The sequence below is a fragment of the Pezoporus flaviventris genome, unplaced genomic scaffold (assembly GCF_033815535.1).
Source record: "Pezoporus flaviventris isolate CSIRO_AGI_PZ_B2104156 unplaced genomic scaffold, CSIRO_AGI_Pfla_v1 ptg000041l, whole genome shotgun sequence".
Lineage (NCBI taxonomy): Eukaryota > Metazoa > Chordata > Aves > Psittaciformes > Psittacidae > Pezoporus > Pezoporus flaviventris.
The window spans coordinates 6,433,832-6,454,817 of NW_026892589.1; the positions used below are offsets into that span (position 1 = coordinate 6,433,832).

General features: G+C 40.1%; 1 protein-coding gene across 2 annotated transcripts in view; it reads right to left on the reverse strand.

The window, feature by feature from the left end:
- PPIL2 (peptidylprolyl isomerase like 2) overlaps positions 1-20,986 on the reverse strand; it is a 70,731-nt gene that overhangs the window by 14,477 nt on the left and 35,268 nt on the right. For both annotated transcript variants that reach the window (XM_061466061.1, XM_061466062.1), the window contains 3 exons: positions 10,823-10,912; positions 9,460-9,493; positions 772-889 (listed from right to left, as the gene is read on the reverse strand). In XM_061466061.1, the coding sequence (XP_061322045.1) occupies positions 772-889; positions 9,460-9,493; positions 10,823-10,912 (242 nt within the window). The remainder of the gene's footprint in view (positions 1-771; positions 890-9,459; positions 9,494-10,822; positions 10,913-20,986) is intronic.

Below are 20,986 nucleotides of genomic sequence, written 5' to 3' on the forward strand. Positions count from 1 at the left end.
AACACACGGTACTGTACGCGCACATACACTGTCTTTCCTGGGGCTCACAACAAAAGTATAATTTCTTTTGTATTGCAGTACTTAGAGAGCAACCAATAAATATTTGGCTCAAAGTGACACAGAACATTTTCAAAAGACTTCAGGCAAACACCTGTATTAATGTTATGCTTAAAGAAGGCTATGACTGCTTCAGTATCTTGAAATTTCATTTGTTGTTCTTCCTGCTTCATTCATTTCCCCCTCACTATAGTCCTCATTCTGCTTTTGTACATTGAAAAACACTTCATTCTTAATCCCAGATTCTGCACACTGCCATGTCTGGGTTCTACACAGTTCAGCAGTGCAGAACGTTCCCCATTTGTTTAAAATCATGTGAGTAAAAAGAAGCAACATTTCCATAGAGTATATGTTTCATTTCATTAAGCTTTCAGGAAGCTCAGTATGGGGCTAAATTTAAACAGAGTGAAGAGGTGGAATGATCTTACAGGGACAACACTGGGGGGACACTGACAAAAATGAACAAAACCTTCAAATGATAACATCAGAAAAGACAAATTAATGATGCAGGTCTTCCTGCTGTGCTTCTCTTTGCTCTTACATTGGGTACCAGCAGCTCCAGCTACTGTGACTTCAATATGCAGCACTCGACAAAATATTTCACTTGACTGAACTTTAAAGAGTAGCTTGTAAAATGTCATTTGTTTTCTTAACAGAGTAAGACACAATGTCTAGAGGGAAACAATAAAACACAACAAGCAAGTGACTACTTACAACTGTGATTTGTTTGTGTTGGGTCCTGAATTTGCCATACTAAGAACACCACGCCCCGTGTGGGACAAGTTGGGCTTAAATTCATCTTTGAAAGGTTTTCCCCAGTAAGATTCTCCTCCTTAACAAAAAAAATGACAGAAGAAATGTTTGTTCTCATTAGTTTTCCACTACATATTGTAACAGGAACAGACATTAAATTTAACGTCTGTGGTACTTGGAATCCCATGTATGATACATTCTTTCTTCATCCCTATCACTAGGCTAGTATTTGAGCATGCCCTTGAAATCCGATGTTTTTAACTGGCAACACAATTCTGTTCTTCCACACTATCAACTGCAACAGACCTGACCGCTTATCAACAGCATTATATATTGTGTGCTAAAAACTGCCAAGTATTTAATTTTTTACTGCTGGCACACTATTGTTTCTCTTTTTTAAGACATTATTTCTTTAAAAAGTGGCTTCCTGAAAGAACACTGAGCAAAGAATTACTAGTTTAACTGCACTCTGGATATAGCACTGCTTCTGGAAATAAAGTATTACAGAGATTAAATACATTGATAGAATCAACTAAGAATAGGAACTATAAGCCCAAATATAGTTGTGTGAGTGAAGAATGATAATTTACATTCCTCCAAAATAAAAGGTAAAAATGAGATATTTGGACTAGATATATGGATACTGAAAGCATTTAAAGGCAATGAAGTCAAAAGGATGATAAAACTTTGCACAAGCCATAGACCCAGCCCTCCAAAATTGATTTCTCTTCCATGTCTGCATAGAAAGAGGGTCTGGGAGACCTCTCCTCCTGGCTGTAATTTTTACATTATTTATGACAGACCTGGCATTTTCATTTGCACTTTCCTCTAGGATCATTCTTGATGAGAAAAAAGAAGGGTGAGATGAGTCACATAGTTTTACAGTCTAATCCATAATCTTGTTTGACAAACCATGAAAAAATATTTCACCTTAGGATAGTATTAAAAATAAACCAAACAAAACCATCCAAACAGGCTGCAAGACTGGTCCATCTGCAGAACTGGCTCAAGAATCCTCTACAGTAAGTGTATCACTTGCAAAGCAGAAGGCCAGTAAGGGATCAGTAGCACTCAACGGTTATTTGCACATGTAATACAGAAAAGCAATCTAGTGATGTGGCTGCACAGGCAAGTAGCAAATAAACCTGAAGAATGAAACAGGCTCCTGCTGAAAACCTCATGAGGAAAATCACACAAGTGCATGAAATGAGAGTTTCAGATGGTAAGACAAAGGTGGATGGCTGTACGTGCAAGGGGAACTAAGCAAGTGAGAAATTTTGGAAGAAACCCACCCATTTAAAACCCAATTAATCCTGTTCAAGAGACCTATTAATAGAGTTGAGTGTTGCCTCCTCTGCAATTTGTCAAGAGGCAGCAAAAGGGGACAATCCCTGCAGGGATTTTCTGTAATCAGGAATATTGGAGGAGTGATTACTTCAGCAGTCTCTGGCTATTGAATATTTTAAGATCAGCTAAATTACATCAGCTTGATCTCATATGCCAATCTCTTCCAGTAGTGGGTGAAAGGGATATGGTACAGCTGCAGCCAGTTCTACTGTCTTGAAGATGGATCCAAACCTCAGCTATTCTAGCCAAGTGCTCAATCTACTAAAAAAAGTCTTACTAGAAGAAGCCAGTAATTTGCTTTGCTAATGAATCTCCCTGCGTGTTGCTTTTTGCTAAGAGAGCTTACCTGTGCAGTGCTGTAGTTACCTGCCTTATTCAGAAGAACAAAGTTCCTGTATGTTAGTAAATAAACAAACTACACTTGGAATATAGGGAGGCTCCATGCCAACAGGTGCTGCCTGAAACCAGAAACACACCTGCAAAGCCTGCAGACCCAGTGCCCACCAACAGCACCATGCCCTGTGCACTGTTTCTCTTTCCCTCTTTGCCTTTTACAGTTTTCACCTTCTCACTCCCTGCCCACACCACCACGCTGCTGCAGGGCCATTGCTTCAGGGCCTGCATTTCAGCCGGGGCTCTGCACCTGAGTAACCAAGTTCATTTGGACTTCCCTTGGAGAAAAACCATATTTTTGCTCCAAAGGATCTCTTGAAGGAGCTCCCTAATCATTTGTAAAGCAGATGCACTTGCTCTAAGTTCTAACCTAGAGCAGTTTTTGCTGTCTGAAATTTTCAGATGATAAGCAAGCATGAACACAGCCCATTGAGATGGTACAAGGCAGCAAGTGGCCAAACCCTTGAGTCCGTTACACCCTTCATATGTTTCCAGCTGATGCTGGAATTACAGTGATTGTCAAGCTGCTGAAGGAGAGTAGAATGAGCCCTGAAGCCTTCACTGCTCAGAAAAAATAATTCAAAAGGAAAGAGAAAAACTGTGAATGACAGAAAGAATCTTCCTTTCTGGCACAATAAGCAACCAGACCCAAGAGCTTGCAGACAGGAGGAATGAGCCATGATCTTTAAGTTTTGGAATATTTCTTTTTATATGATTTCATTTCACTGCAGGTCAGAATTAATGTCATAACTTTGGTTCATTCCAGTTCTCTGGAAATAAGTGCTAGTATTTTAGAAGATAGTTACAGCATGAAATCCAGCCCCTGCTTCCCCCTCTGCCTGCCATACAGCTGTTTCCAAGGCTAATTCTGTCTGCCTGGGAGCTGCAGCACGAACAGGGAATGGCCTGTGCAGCATTTGCCTAAAAGGGCAGACGTCCTATAAAGGACATAGCTGAAGTGTCTGTGGAGGCCTGGCAGCACGGACTGGCAAGGGGCAGTGGTGATGCTGCAGTCAGCAGGACAGGAACAGATTGGGGTTTCTTCTCTTTTTTGAAACAAAAAAAACCCAACACTGTATTAAGCATTCTCATTAAATGGAAAATAGCCTGAAGATGCTGTTTGTCAAACTCCTGCTAACCTCTGGAACTGTTCCAGGCTGTATCTGCTTGAAGTAGGGCCAGACAGAGCAAGCCAGAAGATGGTGTGTTAAATGTATGTATTTTTTTAATTATTGAAACCCAGATTCACTTTCTCTCTGAAGATTAAGTACAAATCCCTCATTAGTCTACTGCCATGGCAGCACTGCGCCTAATGCTCAGCCAGGGGGGTCTGGAACAGGGATTTTAGATTCTTACTTTTTACTCTCGACTGAGCTCAATGTAAACTTGGGAAAATAACTCTCTAATCATTATGTGGCATTTTGAAGTATCCAGCAGATTTTACTGTGTTTATTCTCAACATGGCTGGGAGGTGTGGCTGTGCCATCTTCCTCATTTTCTGAAAGCAGAACGGATGCAGACAGGCAGAGGAGGTGGGACCGTCACACTGTCTAGCTCTAGCCCTCTCATGTTACGCTCCTGGCATATGCCATAAAGAGAGGATGCTCCTCCTTATATTCCCCAAATCCTCCTCAGAGAGCACACAAATACTGCTGACTATATATGGAGTCATGATGATGTAAAAACCTCACCCCAACACTGAAGTACTAGCCTACAAGAACAGCCCATGGAAAACAAGAATTGACTCTGGGTGTTAGATTCACAGCGGGCAGCACTGCCTGTCACTTCACCTTCCTCTCAGCTTACTCCCTGATAAGATTATCTTCTGTCAAAGAGGAGCTGTGTGCCTACTGGACTTGCAAATGTTTCTGAGATCCTATTACAAAAAGCACCAGAAAAAAATTCTGGGGACTTCTGTGCTAAAAATCAGAGGAGTTCACATGGCAGCAGTCATGCCACTGGCTGAGCTGGTGCTGGGACTGGGAAATGGAGCAGCATTTACAACCCTGCACATGGGGTTCTCCTGTTGGTACAAGGCTGGAAACTTGGGACTGGCCAAGGAAATATACTGGCCTTCTAGCAGCATTTAACCTGCACAATGTCAAAGCCTTCAAGAGCCAGAAAGAGTTTTTGCACAGTTCTGTAAAATAAAAACCACATGCTAACCCGGATACCCAGGACTGAAAGCTGAAGGCAGCTGGGAGCCACTTCCCCACATTTTTAATAACAGAGAAAAGTTCTCTTAAGTTAAAGAGATGTTTACCTAATTGTTACACAGAGATGAAACCAAACAGACCACACAGCTCATAGGAAAAATTAAGACTGCATTCATCATTTCCATGGCTATCCAGAGTAGCAAGACACATTTAGGTTGTAACTGAAGCACTGCTAGTTATTCAGTCTTGTATCTGCATCCTGTGCTGATAGTGGAAAGGTGAATACATCTAAACTGACATTTGAAGCAATAAGAACATTAGTGACGACAGAGAAAACCTGCACATTTTCAAATTGTCCTTTGAACTGAACCCTCTTACTCTTTGCTAGCCTTTGTTCTTACTAAAGGCATTTTTTTTCCAGAAAGAAAATTTTTTGGGTAAAATTACAGAAATTGTACAACTTTCTTGCAAGAGCTGAGAGATGCACCTAAAGCTTCAGAAATGTAGCATTCCAAAAGCCAGGTGTGGGCTGGGAATCATCATTCATGACAGTTGTGATTTTAAATAAATCCTTTCTTTTTCTGGCATAGAAATTGCTAAGCAGTGGTAAAGAAGTGGGAGGGCTCTGATTCACAAAAATGATGGCTTACTTTCTGTAATTTTCTTCTTGTCATTTGGAACAACGAGGTACATAATAACATCTGACACTTCTTCAGAGCTTTCCAAGTAGGATTCTTGAATCATTTTGCAAATATGAAAGCCTTAGCTCAGCCAGTAACTGCTTCTCTCCTTTCAGATAAGAGGACACAGTACTTTTAACCCCACTTATCAGAGACTGGATTTTCAGGGGGGCCGCAATCTAAAAGGAGTATATTGCTAAATAAAAAGGTCTTGCCCTTGTCCTTTTGCTGAGCTTCAGTTATGCAAGAAAAAGGGCTCTAAAACTGGTTACATTTTAGGAACTTGCCTTGTTAGGAAATCTTATTGCAGAACTGACCAAGTTTGTTCACAGTCCTTTGCTATTAACAGTTCAGAGGAGCTCTGCTTGTTGCCAGCTACTACTGGTATTTTATCTTGGACTTTTACAGCTATTATATGCTTCTTTTATGCCCTCCTGGATTCATAAATGGACAGAGGCACACACACAGGCTGGTTCATGAGACCTTCCATCAGGTTGTGAGTAAGAGTAGCTGAAAAATGGGCTGTGCTGCTTTGAAACTGTAATACAAAAGGGTTAGGATATTAAACCTATTTTTCCTACATGCAAATTTTCTTCTGTTATTTGAAATACTGAAATACAGAGCAGCTGCTCCACTTGCACTAGCATGAGTTAGATGGAATTACTCACGGTGTTCAACCACTTAGTTGTTATGAACAGCAGGAAAAGAGATACATCACAAATCTAAAATTCATTTTCAAATAATTAATCATTACAAAGAATGACCATGACTCAGCTTATTGCTCTGAATACTGCCTCTATGGGTGGTTATTTTGTTAGAAAAGAAATAAGCTGCTGCAGCAATATAAAATTTCTCCCAGTAGACCTATGAAACACTAAGTTGAAGTCTGTAGAAAATTAGTTTGGTCCTCTAAATCAGTGTCCACATTACAGGAGTATATAACTGACTGCTTTGGCAACACAGGTCTGCCAGCTAAGCTAAGCTAAGCTAAGCTAAGCTAAGCTAAACTAAACTAAACTAAGCTAAGCTAAGCAAAGGCAGAACTCTATTTCTCACTCTATTCCCCGTGTGGCATCTCGACTTCTAGATGCCATAATGCTAATTTCCACCCTCCTCCTGCTGAGTACCAGCAATCGATTGTCCTTCACAGGTCTTCTGGGTCACAGTTACTTTTACGACAATCTAAGAGACTCAAAAAGGACACACCAGGGTGCTGAATAACAAATAGAAGTAAGTATCAGTGCTGCTTTCAGACAGGACTGTTCAGTCGGAGCAGCCATGGAAAGGGGCAGGCACTGACAGCCCGTGTGGCATCTTACATCTGTGCATGGTTTCCAAAACACAAGCACTCTTAATCTAGGTGAGCCCAGAGAACAGTTGCAGTCTATGTATGTGTGACATGTAACCATACGTCAGGTTGTACTCAATGCGCCCAAATCCACCCAGAAGCTGAACAGTCCTGGGCTTAGTTAGCAATGGAGTGGGTGATCATCAAAGCATTTGGGTGTTGTAACCATAAACCCTGCGCTGTTGATGAACAGGGATGAATGTCAGATGACAGAAACCAAATGGTGGGAAGATTCTTAAGCAAGTCAGTTCTAGTTCCTGAGCTGATGAAGAGTAATTAAATAAATAAAGCAAATCAAAGATGTATTTGAAGGCTCAACACACCTTCCACATACCAGTTTGGAAAAGGTGTTTTTCAGTTTTAAACAAAGAAACTTCCCAAGCCTCTTACCTAGAAGATTTCAGTTAAAGTAGAAGGTTCTATGGGGAAGAGAAAACAAAGGATGTTTTTTTTTTCTGTTAGAGCCTTTTGTAAAAAAGGCTCTAACAGAAACAATTCTGGCAGTTTAAAATACTGATGTTTAATAAGTAACCTCCAAGCAGTCTTCCCTATTGCCAACGGAATTATCTGGAAAGAAAACCCTGTTCTACTCTCATTTGCTTCTCTGGTATTAATGAAGTCCAGTTATTTACTCCCCAAGTAAACCTCTAAAGATCATTAAATGTTATGGACTTTTTAGCTTTCAAAGATGCATTTTTTTTTTTTACCGTTAAGAAGCAGTAAGAAGAAAGAAATACAGAAATTCCTTGCAGCTGCCAAATGAAATAAAAAAGGGAACTTATACTGCAAGTAACACACAAGACCCAGGTATAAAAAAGTACAAAGCACTGAATCCAAGTGCTTTACTCCAAAGCTTTCCCAAATGCACACATGTGATCACATTAATAATGCACAAACCAGTAAATGACATTTTTACACCATGGGAATCTAGGAGAGCATGACTGCATTTGCCATGCTCTTAAACTGCTGCTGAGCTGTACCTTCCTCTGGCTATGCTGCTACAGGCAGAACACAAAACCAGGCACCTCAGGTCTGACCACCTTCTTACGGCATGTGCCTCGAGAGTTGACCATTTACTTTTTCTTGTGATATTATCATATTCAATAAGTGATCAAGGATATCTAAAACTCAAGATGTATTAAAAAAAATAGAAACCAGACAGTTGCATCACTTGGACTCTACAATAACTGCAAACAGCCTCTAAAAATCTGCAACACTTGTAGCTATTTGAATGTACACTGCCCATTTTATTAGAACTTTAATAGTCTTGACAGATGTTTGCAAGCCATCTTGCCTGCAGTATACTCGTATTTAATTAAGAATGACAGGAAGGAAAACAAGATAGAAAAGACTAGAGGTCATTAGACTCCTTTTATAAATAAAAGAATATATATAGGAGGCTTTTTTCTCCTATGGGCTTAGTTGCATTTTGCTTCCTATTTGCTTTGCCAGTAGAGCTGAGCCTTGACCTTCAATGCCAGGCCTCTGCCAACTATTAATTGTGCTGTCTTAGAATACCTCTACCATTTGCACAGAGACGCGAATGACACCAGCAAGTTAATTTTCATTCCACAGACGGAGCTGAATCCCACCCTATGAGGGTAAAGGTGTTTGAGTCAACCCATTAAATTTCTTCCATCTCCTGACACCTGTTTAATTTCTCATTTTAAAGATGTTACTAATTATGTCTTTTGGGATTTGAACCAAAACTTTCCTTATAACCAAGTCAAATTACATTTCTTTTGACAGCCCAAGTATATAAGGTAACAAATCTTGTTCATGGGCTTTTGCCATCAACACAAGAACCTTTAACTAATCTCAAATCTTAGAGTATGCAACTGTTGAGTATCACATGCAACAGAAGAAAAGTTGCTGGACAACTCACAACCAACATTATTTACAAAGTACATAGAGCTAAAGCATTTAACAACTACAAAGACATCTTTTTTTGTATGACATGTGAGCACACAGAAGAACAATACAGCGCTTGCATATGCAAGTGACACATGTATGAACTAGAATAAAAATTAACAGAACCCTACAGGACCAGGGAAGGAGCTGTGGAGGCTGGTGACATCTACAAGTGGGTAGATAAACGGTGCAAGTGGAAAATGAGCAAATCTATAGCAGCAACTAGAGATATTATGTGACCTAACTATTTTGGTGGGCAATGCTTTGTCTCATTTCTGATGTGCCTGCTATGAAGATCTCCAACTAAAACAGAAAGAACAGGCAGAAGAATTTACTAACAGTGATCCCTAAAAGTTAGAAAAAGAGCAGCTTGGGCTGTACAAGGCAACTAGCTGGGAGAACAGATGGTATCTGGCCGCTCACCAATAGCGATGCAGGTCTCAAGTATTTCATTAACACTGAATTTGAAAGCGACTTTTCATGAATGTTTTCCTCCTTTGTTCTTTGCCCTGGAAGGCCAGCTGTAAAGTCATTGTAATTTTCATTTATTTATTTTCAGGAAGAAAAAAGGAAGTAAAGACCAAGCAAGAATTCTGTGTGGAAGAGTGTCCGAGTTTTAGGCTGAGAATACACGAGATGAAATTTTAAGCATAGTTAAAATGGTCGTAAAAACATACCAACAAACCCCCCGCTTTAAAGCAGCAATACAATGTACCACATATCATCATTTAGAGAATTTTAGGTGTTTGGAAATAAAAGTAACAACACAGCTCATGAAGTGAAAACAGCTTACTTGATTCAAACTCAACCTTACCTGTTCCTGTTCCAGTCGGATCACCTCCTTGGATCTGCAGAATTAAAATTAAATCAATAGCTTACATATATATTTGTGTGAAAGATATTGCATATAAGCCTTAAGAGCCAATTCTGTTGGATTTTCTTCCTTCTATATTGTTGACAAGTTAGCAATAAGGAAACCACTACTACTTGTTTGGAGCCTCTTTTATCAGCTGGCTGTCATCTCCTACATTACTTATCCAAGAGCAAAATGACAATTTTATAAAAATAATAAGTCTCTTGTGGCTAAATAGGGAAAATAAACAGCCTCAAATGGGTTAACCAGATCATCCTTTCTATTACGTGCTGAGTCATAACCTGCTTTTTAACCGATGATGTATTGCTTTTGGAACTGAAAAGGCTTTATATTTTATTACCAATCCTCCCTGTGATGCAAAGGCAAGAAATGAAAGAATATGGAATATTTTCTGCATCTGAATCTGTACTTCCCTGTATCCCCCTCACTATCTGCAGTAGGGAAAATCCTCATGTGAAACCAATCTTGCAGCAACAAAATTAATCACTGTATATACATGCAGGATCTACAGAAATAATAGTCTGTATTCTCTCCCAGTAGAGGCAGTGTGACATGACTAGTTTCACAGTCATACAAGCACAGTTTTAATTGCAAGTTTAACTATGAACTGAGATATACAGTGCTGCCAAAGGTGTGCTCTGCCTTCAGGATCAGGTCGTTAATTCTTCTGAAAGAAAGTTAGATGGACAGCTATAATATCTTAAGCTGCCTGGACTGCACCTATGTAAGTAAAGATCTTTAAATACCAAAGTCAACTTTCTGGTTCACTAGGTGCTCTTTCACTCCTTCACAAAGAAAGCCTGGGCACCCTGTCCTGGAGCACACTCAGCAAAGGATAATCTGACAGTATCCTAGTACCACAACCTGAATCAGACATTCAGCTGCTTTCTAAAGTTTCACCTGAATGGGATTTCAACAGGCCACAGTATTACTTATCCAAATTAGCATTTCCCTCCCTCTCTCTCTCTCTCCCCCCTTCTGTTCATTAACCACCCACCCACAGCTTGGGGAAGATAACAAGAGCTTTGCCAAAGCAATGACTCTCAAAGGCTTTGTCTGGAATGCCAGCAAAGCACTACTAAATGCAGTGATGCTCCAAGTGACAATATTAGTCAGAGACAGTTGTTAGTAAGATTAGTAAGTAAAAATCTAGTAAGTTAGGACAATCCTAATTCTGATGGTGTATTTAACATATATCTATTGCAAACAGTCATGCATGGAAGAAACTAAAAATGAATTAAACTAAATAAATAGCGGAGGGCATCACATACTGTACATTACACAGGATCTGTTCAATACTCACCACAAAATTACGAATTGATCTGTGAAAAACTGTTCCATCATAATAGTTCTTCTTGCACAATTTGATAAAGTTTTCACAGGTCCGGGGTGTCTGAAAGACAAACAGAAGTCTGAATTAAGCCTTTAGCAATCAAATGGGTCATTACACTGTCTACAAGAATCGCTTCTAATTTGTGCCTTACGAAGAAACAGCCACACAGGACTTGAAGAGGAATGAGTCTGTCTACAGAAAAAAAATAAAATATATGTTCTTTTAAAGCATACAGTATACAGTATAAAGGAGAGACATGCACTGTGTTAAATAAATTAAACCCAGACCTTCCAACTAGCACAAAGCAGCACTGAACACTAGCTCAGATAACATGAGCTCCCAGTGGACATAGTGATGGTAAAAGCAGGTAAGCTCAGAGACTTTCAAGTAACTCAGTTCCAGCAGTGTATCACAATCCTGTTCCAAAGGGGGGCTTACAGCACTGAAAAATGTTAAATTTCCCAGAGTAAGAAAGAACCTGACTTGTCTGCTCCATTACTTCAAAGTGAACACAGTGAAGCTACCTGGGAGAGAAGAAGCATTTGGTCCTCTTTATCACCTGAAACTGAAAATGGGACTGATCCCAGAAGCCACTGGACCATAGGAAAAATAAAAAAGACAACTTGTTTAGCAGAGGTGCTAAATATATTGACAACTTCTGATTTGCTTTTACAGTACAAATTAAAGCTATTTATTTGAATTTATGGGCCATGGCATTCAAACAGTGCCTTTTGAAAAACTTAACTGTCTACCTACTAATCCTTCCACTGTAATTGTCTGGATTCTCTTCTCTGCGATTCTAAAATACCTTCAGATGTACAAATGCAAGTATGGAAAAAGCCTGTTTTCTACACTTGGACACGTTTTCCAGCTCCAGTGTGAATTACGTGCATAAATACATTTGTTTTGCAAAACAATACTTCTAACTAATCTGAGTTGTCACAGGCCTTGAAAATATCCTTATTGTGGTATGTGCTTGCAAGTAAAGCATCGGCATGAGTCGCAGTGTCTGTAAATGAGCATGCACAAGAAGCCTCCTTCTGTAAGACACCGATTCACTCTGCACTGGTATGACATCATTCTTGGTCTGAGGGCTGCAGAGAGACGGAGTGAGTCTGAGCCATGCAACCTGTAGTGTCTTAGAAGCAAAAATAAACAGCAAGCCCAATTACAGTCATTTAAGGATGAAATAATCTCAATCCTTTTAAAAGCAGAGCCATGTAAGTGTTCACCCAGAACCCTAAAGACCTTCAATTTTCTCATGCGAAACACAGTCATTCTCAGCCCTCTTTTATTTACACTGAGATGTCTCTTATTATCCAAACAAACTACCTGCCACTATAAATTCTTTATAATGATTCCTTCTTATTTGCTCTACAGACACAGATGGCAGTTGTCAGCTAGGCCATAACTGGAAAAATAAACAATCTTACACCAGCTATTATGTCAGATTTCCTATATACTTAATTACTGCTTTAAAATGGTAATGGTAGCATAATGGATTTATGGTAGAATACTAGTGGGAAATGTATTTCGGTAGCATCCTGAAAGCAACTTGTAAGTAAACATACTCCACAAAAGTTCTTTCAAACAATAGGAGGTTTTCCCATAGTTTCAATGTTCACATCAAATTTGAATTTTTTTCCTGGAATCTGCCATATATGCTTGAAAATAATCTTTGTACATAACCTTCCAAGTAAAATTCAACCCCTGAAGAATCATTTGTGCAGCATATGCTTCCTTTATAAGACAGTATCATAACAGCCTTGATCCTAACCTAGTGCTATTAGTTATCACTCATGGAATGTGTCAGTAAGGATAAAAATAAGCTTAAAAAATTTCTTTATGAATCAGAAATGGAATCAGCAGCTTTTAGCCAGAGGCACTTTATCTCATGAGAACCAAGAACTCCTTGGAGAGAAAGACACAGTTAATAAGTTCTCTGGGGGGATACAGCAACCTGTAATTAATTAAGCAAAATGAAGTCAGGCAAAAGACCGAGTCCCCTGGAAATACACACACACACACTCCAATCTGGCACAAAGTTGACAACCCAATACAGATTTCCTATTTATTTTCAAAACAAGGATTTGTAAAATATACATCAAAAAACCTGACTCTGGTAATGTATTTTTTATGCAGGATCTATGCTCACCCTTCTCTCTGAATGCATTATTATGCCTTTTCCCCCAGACAAGCTTTTCAAATGTAACTGCAGAAATATTTAGCATACATGCAATAAGCATTTCACTATAAGGTTTTCTTTAAATAATTGCCACCAAATTGGTTCCCATGGTCACCTCATGCATCATACAGATACGTTTGGCAGGTAAACAGTTCCTTAGCAACATTACCATTACCTTTCATGGTGCTTTTAGTAGACACAAATGAAAAGGTTTGATTCAATCAGTAACAAACCCCAGTTTCAGTCATGCAGTTGATCTAGAATATCTGGCTCAGATTATCTGATTTATTCAAAGAAGTTAATGTCCTTGCCACTTGTCTCACACTGCCAAGCATATTTCAGGGACTTTTTAAAGCAGTATACTGCCCAAAGCAGGATAAAAAACTTTGAGGTTTATAGGGAAGGCGTAGAACCACTGTAATGAAGCTACGTTCTGCACTGACCATACAAACAAGGCCAGTCTTTGAAGTCTTTGTTCCAACTACAAAGACTGATGAGAAACATACATAAACAAACCTGTTATTTAAGTGTAAGATCTTGTAGAAGATGTCAGACTTGCAGTTTTGGAATGCAAAACTGTCTACTTCTTCAGAAAGCAGACTCCACACCATTTGCCTCACACCATTTCTGAAGGAGAAAGGGATGGTGAAGGCACCTGGAAATGCAGAAGTGCAGGAGGCAACACTGGTTTCTTGTTGCCTTATTATTGACAATGGGCTCCAGGCTGCCTTTTCACTCCTGGCTGGTTTTTATTCAAATTGACCACAACAGCAGCAGCTGACTTTTCCCTCTTCACTCCTTTTACAATAAGCAGGAAATCATCTAAATTATTTTAATCTGATGACTATGGTTTAAACATATATGTAAGGAAATCAAGGGAATAATGACACCTTAATTTGTTAACCTGTTGATCTGAAAGCCACTGACAGAAAAGGGGTTATTTTTTAAATCCACTGCAGTATCTTCTCATAAGGATGCAGTGATCATCCTAGGAAGTCAAATTAAAGAGTTATGGAAGGCTTTTCTCTCCAAAGAGTGTGGAAGGACAGCCCTGAGAAACCCTTCTTTTCTCTGATCAAGTTGGGACTGTGTAAGTTAACAAACACTGTGTCTCTGTATGACATCCTTCAACTTAAAGATATTTACCTCTCCAAATGACAAACAGCAAGAAGAAGAAAAAGAACCCTTATTTATACCAGAAATGAGTCTTCTGCTCCAACTCTGCTCCCTGTTTGTAGATGCCAGAGAACTGTCTTTCAGCTGCTGAAAATTCACACCCAAGACAAGTGATAACATTTTAATAAATGGTTTGAGAGGAATCCAGAAGAACACTTATCTCAGAAGATGACACAAATGCTTTGCTTGGCTCACAGAAATGTACATTTAATGGGGCAACAGCCCAACGGTTTTCTAATTATATTTAAGTCTCCATTCAGGTAACACACTCAGTACACAATTTTACATGGAAACACCAGCACTCCACCAGGAGTGCCCAGGCCCAGACTAATTGCAGAAGTCGAGAGACTGCTGCACAGGTACTGGGAAAACATTCAAGAAAGGAAAATACAATTCAGAAAACTAAAGCAAGACAGAAAAAAATCCCTGACTCCATACTGTAAAATTGTAGGAGATATGTAGATTTTATCTTGTTCCACATTCAAGTGGAACTTCCACATTAACTGTGCCAATTTTAGTTTCCTTTTTGCCATCAAATGGGGCTCCAAAACAGGCAAAATTCATCTCTCCTGCTGCATCCCCAGAACTGAGGGGTAAGACTAACCAAGCCAGGTCACAAGATTTCTGTTTGCAGCTCTCCTTTCTCGTGTTAAAATAGGTCATTATATTTGTAAAAGTTACCTTAACTCAGAATTTGTATTGGGCAGTTGAAGAGCCAACCAGAAATAGATTAAAAACCTGCAGCACTCCTGTTGCCAAGGTACAGGAGATGGGAAAAGAAGAAGTTCTGACTCGTTGCCATGACTGCAAGGAAGAAGGGTTTACTATGTGAAGAGCTAATCATTTCAAAATGCTCTATCCCTTGAGGTTGTGCATGAACCTTGAAGAGAAATTTCACACTAAGCATTCAGAAGCTGTCATTCGCACATCTGTATAATTTCCCTGTGCTAATTCCACTTCCCTTTTATTTCTTTTTGTCTCTCTAAATTGGATGAACTGTAGTAGCTGCACTAAACTACAGAGCCTTGATATACGCTCATTAACCCCATGTTTCAAAGCAGAAATAATCTGAAATAATGAAAAGCTCATTCCTCACAAATTAAAATTACATTACACAGCCTTCATCTTATCACACAAATGCCAGAATCCTGCTACTAAGAGGCATGAACTAGTGATGGAAATTTCTAAAGCTTCAAACGAAGCCTGCAGTTTTTTTAACACAGCTCTCCTTTAAAATGCAAGGGGGATTTTGTTTTGCTTTAGTCCATTTATGTACTTTTTTCTTTTTTACATAGAGCATTTTCACTCCTGTAATTGTTCATTCTAGCAAGTCTTCTAATGCTTGAGAACATAAAGAGGTGATTTGATAAGGTTTAAACTTATCCCTTTCAATCTGCAATCCTCATAGCCTATCCATCCCACAGGAAAGAACTCACCCTAACAGAAGCTTGGCTTTACTTAGTGCTTACTCAGAGACTATTGTAATGGAACAGTTTCTGGAATCATCATCTACCAGGTGCAAATGTCTGTTTCCTTCACTAAGTCATGGAAAGAAATTTGACATATAAGTGTATCCTGTGTGTTTCAATGCATAATACTGGACTGGAAGGCAATTTAAGTGACTCTATTTCACTCTGCACCAATGGCCTAGGAGCACGCTCCATTTGTTTCAGAGCAAGAGGGACAAGAAAATCCACAAAGCCCACTGCAAAAGCACAGGGAGAGTTTCACTGCAGGAAGCCCATGACATTTCCTGCAGGAGAAGTGTTTACTATAGACCCGAACATCACCCCCTGCCAGCTCCACTTCCCTGCTAACAGTTCCCCAATGTGAGAGAGAGGTTGAGCTGGTGACAGGTTATGGTTGCAAACAACAGCTGCCTATGGTAGTTCAGTTCAAACAAGACATAGTTCATGTAAGGGACACCATTCTCAATCTGGTCATGCAGTGAGCAAACACGTTCAGGTCAATTTACAATCTACAACCAGAAGAGCACAGTTCCTGTGAGTGAGCACTGGGAGAGATGAAAGCATCAGGGCACTGGGGGGTAAAGCAGTTGGCCAGACTCTAACCGATATTAAAAAGAACCAGAACAAGCAAACTGTGCCTCAGGTAATAGACTGCTGACTTGATGGTAACGTTTGCCTGTTTTGCTACCGCAAAGCCTCAAAAGTTTGCTTAGTACAAAGAGCAGAATTACGGCAATCTTATTATACAGAAACCCACTATACTTTAATTAGCTATTTAGCAAAGATTCCAGCAGAATTTCACTTTTCAAAGACATTTCTTCCACAGTACTGACATTAATGATGGTACCAAAAACTTTTTCAAAGTCTAAGCAAGATGCTCAGCTTCGACAAGATGCCAACAAAAAAATGACACACTCCAGTTTTATTTTTCACTTTTCTGAAAGTACAATCAATCAGTTTAGCTGAGCGCTACTCAAGTTAAACAAGGCATCTAATTCACTCATCTAATTTGTCAGTGTTAACTACTAGCTCTCCAGAGGCAAAGTCATCATTCCTAGCCAAAGTCACCACTTTTCCTCTAACTTTTATTTACTGCAGTGTTAGAAATGAAAACAATCCTCTCCCCAGCCTCAAATTTGTCAGTCACATAAGGGTTGAGGAGCCTGTCAGACAGTGTGGTGCAGGGCTGGGTGCTGATGAGAACAGGGATGGCAAGCACGACACAGCACTTGTAGGTACAGTCTAAATGAGGATGCAACTTAAATTGCTTGAACAGCCTCCAATAGCTGTAAAAGTTGGAGTCTCACAGGTCCCACTGCGGGTCCCTGGCATTTCGTCAGTCTGCAACTGACTGCACATAAATTCCACCTTTTTAGAAGGTGCAACCTGTAACTGCTACCACGCTAGACAGTGAAGCTCTGGTAATTGTCAGCCTCCCAAGGTCACCCTGCTCTCATCAGAGGAGCCAACGTACAAACAAGAAACATGTCAGAGAAAGATGAAGAGCAGCAGCTGTGTAACTCCAAACCACCCGCCTCATCCTCGGGTCCGGGATCACTAAGTGGCAGACACAGCTGGTACGGGATGCCTGCACCATCAAACGTCAAAAACCAAGCAACACAATCCAGGAACAATTGATTCTCTCCCAATCCAGCTTATCAGGGGGGCTGGGGTGGTAGAAAGGTTCAAATGCACAAAACACCTTCTCACTGATTATCCAACACCAAAGGCTGCCAGGACATCATGCAAAGGGTAGCAAGCCCAACGGTGCAGGGATGAGTTCACAGGGATGCGGCCGAGCACCTTCCTCAACCCCATGTTGAATGTCCTATCCAGGCACAGGCACTGGGGGACATCAGGGATTCCCACTGCCCCTCTGCTGCTGCAAAACACTGCAAAGCACTTCCAACAGCTTTTGCCTTATTCAGCTCATGAGTCTTCTCATTTCTGCTCTTCCAATTCTCTCCCCCATCCCACCAGGGGGGAGTGAGCAAGTGGCTGGGTGGTGCTTAGCTGCCCCCAAAGTTAAAAATATTTAAAGTATTATCTTCTAGTCACTTAAGAACAACCTAGAAGTGACCTGTTAATCAATACGGCTGTGCAGAACCATTCTATTCCCAACCACAAAGAGCAATAGGTCTGTCTACCATTGTAGCACTATGAATTAAAAAACACACTGAGAAATAACAACATCCTCTCTAACAAACATTTTTATCCAGCTGTTCCCCTACTGGAAAAGGGCAATTTTGTTAGGCTGGTTTTAGTTTCTGTTGATGAGAACTTTCAAAGTTGGAAGTTGCAGCTCTGTCTACAATGACCTATTTCAATGAAAAAAAATACGAAACAACCCGTTTACAACCATGCCAAGACCACTGTATTTCATCCCCACAACCATATTACTGAGTGAACACACACTGGTAAAACACCAGCGAGGTATCTGCCAGACAGTGCCACAATGACGCTGACAGAAAGTGAGCAGAATGAACGTTTAAATCCTAAAGAAGAGATTCAGGGAGACCGAGGAACCTTGTCATGCCAGGAGGTCAAAGGAATTTTTCAGCAAATCACTTCTTTCCCACTGGAAATGGATAAGAAGTTTACAGGCTTCTGATCTTCAGAACAGTCCCTCACACAAAAGGAGAGATGATTTCAAAGAAGAGGGGCTGGACTACACATTTATAGATCACAGGCATATTTAACAGGTCAGAGGGCCTCAAAGATTAAAACAGCAGTGTTAGTAAAATAATGGCTTCTTCAGATAGTTATGCTAAGATATCATCATTAAGCAAAGTTTGCCAGGTCCTAAAACCTCAAAAAGCATTTGTGGAGTGCTGGATGGAGCTTTGAAATCCATCTCGCATTCTTCTTTGTTATGCCAGCTTGCCCATAAACCTTAAAGTATTAAACCTGAGAGAGACAGGCAAATTGACAAAACCTGCTGTGGCAGTTACAGATTAGTATTTAATTACCACTATTGGCATGTGTTTAACCACCAGATCCCTACCACTTGGACGAAGAGAACTCACAAAGGAGAAAAGGGTGACCAAACCACCTGTTCATCATTTTGACAGGGTCTTCTGGAGCTGGTATATTTATTTATATATATTTTTATATATATATGTATTTCCATGGCAGGATCAAACAAAAAACATACAAGCACTAAAGAAAGCCTCAGAGCAGCCTAGAGGCAAAGGCAGGAAGTTTTATTCCCTTTCACAAGTGCAGAGACCAGGAGTCTACTACTCTATTTTCCTGCAGGGCTGCTGATTCCAACAGGCACCCTAGGCTCCAGCAGTCAGGCATCCATGACACATGGCTGGGAATTCAAAATTATGCCTGTATCTATTGCTCATTGTGAAACAGAAACTGAGATGCCACTGATTTAAAGAAAATCCATAACCAAATTACAAAAGCCAAACCTGTGGCAAAGGCACAGAATTCAGGGGTTACCAGCTCCTAGTTCTCCACTCCATCCATTACACCACACTGCTTTTCTACTTCCACATCCAAGTCAATCTGACATTTTGCACAGGGTAAAGTCTCCACCCTGCCTTAGGAGGCTGCTCCACCATCTACAAGGTACAATTGCATTGCTATAGCGATCAATATGGCAGAAGACACACAGAAGATATAGACAACTACTCCCAGCAACATCCTGGTTAAAGTAACTTGAGAAGACTAGAAAAATCACAGTAAATAAAATGCAAGAAATCCAGTGACATTAACTGCCTTTCATCAGTTATTCCTTCATAATTTACTTGTTAGGCGATGCATAAGACTAGAGCTAAAAGAGTAACACTTGTTGGATGCTGTTAAATCTCCTGTACTTGCCAACACTACTTCTGGCAAGTAGAATTTTTGTAAGTTTGTTTCCAATTAGCGTATACAACAAATGTTGCTTATGCCCAGCTGAACTCAGCTTCCTGGAAAACATCCTTAACAAATGGCCATCTGATTAGTCCCCATCAGGACGAACATACTGTATCTGAGTAAGAAGATAGGGAGAAAAACAAACGGCAGCAAAGAGCACTAGGCACACTGCTATGATGCAAAGAGAGAACAGTAGTGTACCTTTGCTCATTTGAGGCACAAATTCAAAAGGGTGGAAAAACATCCAGCTTATCTTCCAAAGTCTTTTTATTGCCTTTTTTCAGGTCAATGATTTAAACCACACATCATCTTTCTGCAACCTAAGTGAAGTTTTCTGATGCTCTGAACAAGTGATTTCAAGCACAGAAAATATCTGGATTCTCACCCTATTTCATGCTCTCCTTCTGAATCCTGTCACCAAGTAACTGATGACTTCAATCATACTGCAGCACTGATTTCCTCCCCTGGATCAATACAAAACACTTTTTGATTAGGTTTTTGGTGCTAGGAAGAATCTCATCACTATCAATCTTATTGATTGGCACCATAAAGTATATGAAGATCCCTAGATTTATTTTTAAACAAAACTTTCCACGCGTCCATATGGACCGAACTCCAAACAATCCATACTGCGAGATAGCTCACAAAAAACAGGGGAAGGAAAGAACAGGAGTCAGAAGAGTTGTGGAGGGAGAGGCTCAAGTCAGGTGCTGAAGACAGAGACACAGGGCAGACTTCAGAAGCAGTGAAGACTGCTGAGAGGACAACAGCAAGAACACTTTGCTTAAATACGGCCCATAGGCATGACAATACAATTGAAAACTCAGTAGACATACACTCTAAGACAGCAAGTATGTCACTTGCTGTTATGTCCTCAGCAAGAAGACTTCCATTCAAAGTGTATACTGAAATCTAACCTGTAAGACTATTTTAAAATGTAATTTGAATGTTACAAGTCCACAGGCATTCATCACATGTATATAGCAACTTCATCCTCAATCTTCCTAATGCATATGACAATCATGTATTTGCAAGTACTGTACAAATACAACCACAGCTTCCATAACAAGCAGAGCACAGGATATCACTCAGCAATTAGAAACAGGAGCCTGTGGTCAGGTCAAGACAACAACCAGGCAGGCAGCGTTCAGTCTTTAAAAAGGGAAGCTAAGAACTGCTGTAATACAGCTTACATATCATATACTTGCTCCTGCAGTTGCACTGCTTGAGACAGCCTATGCATGAATTCCCCAAACCACATGTATTTTGTCTGAATTCAAATAGCAATGACAACCTAATAATGCTATTGGCTCTCTCCTTCACTTAAGTAGCACTGATCCATGTGTTGAATCCACAGGTCCCAAATCTGCTGGTGATCTAAATGTGTATCACTACAGTGCTTTGGGCTGAAATTTGTTTCTCCATTTCTTTCTG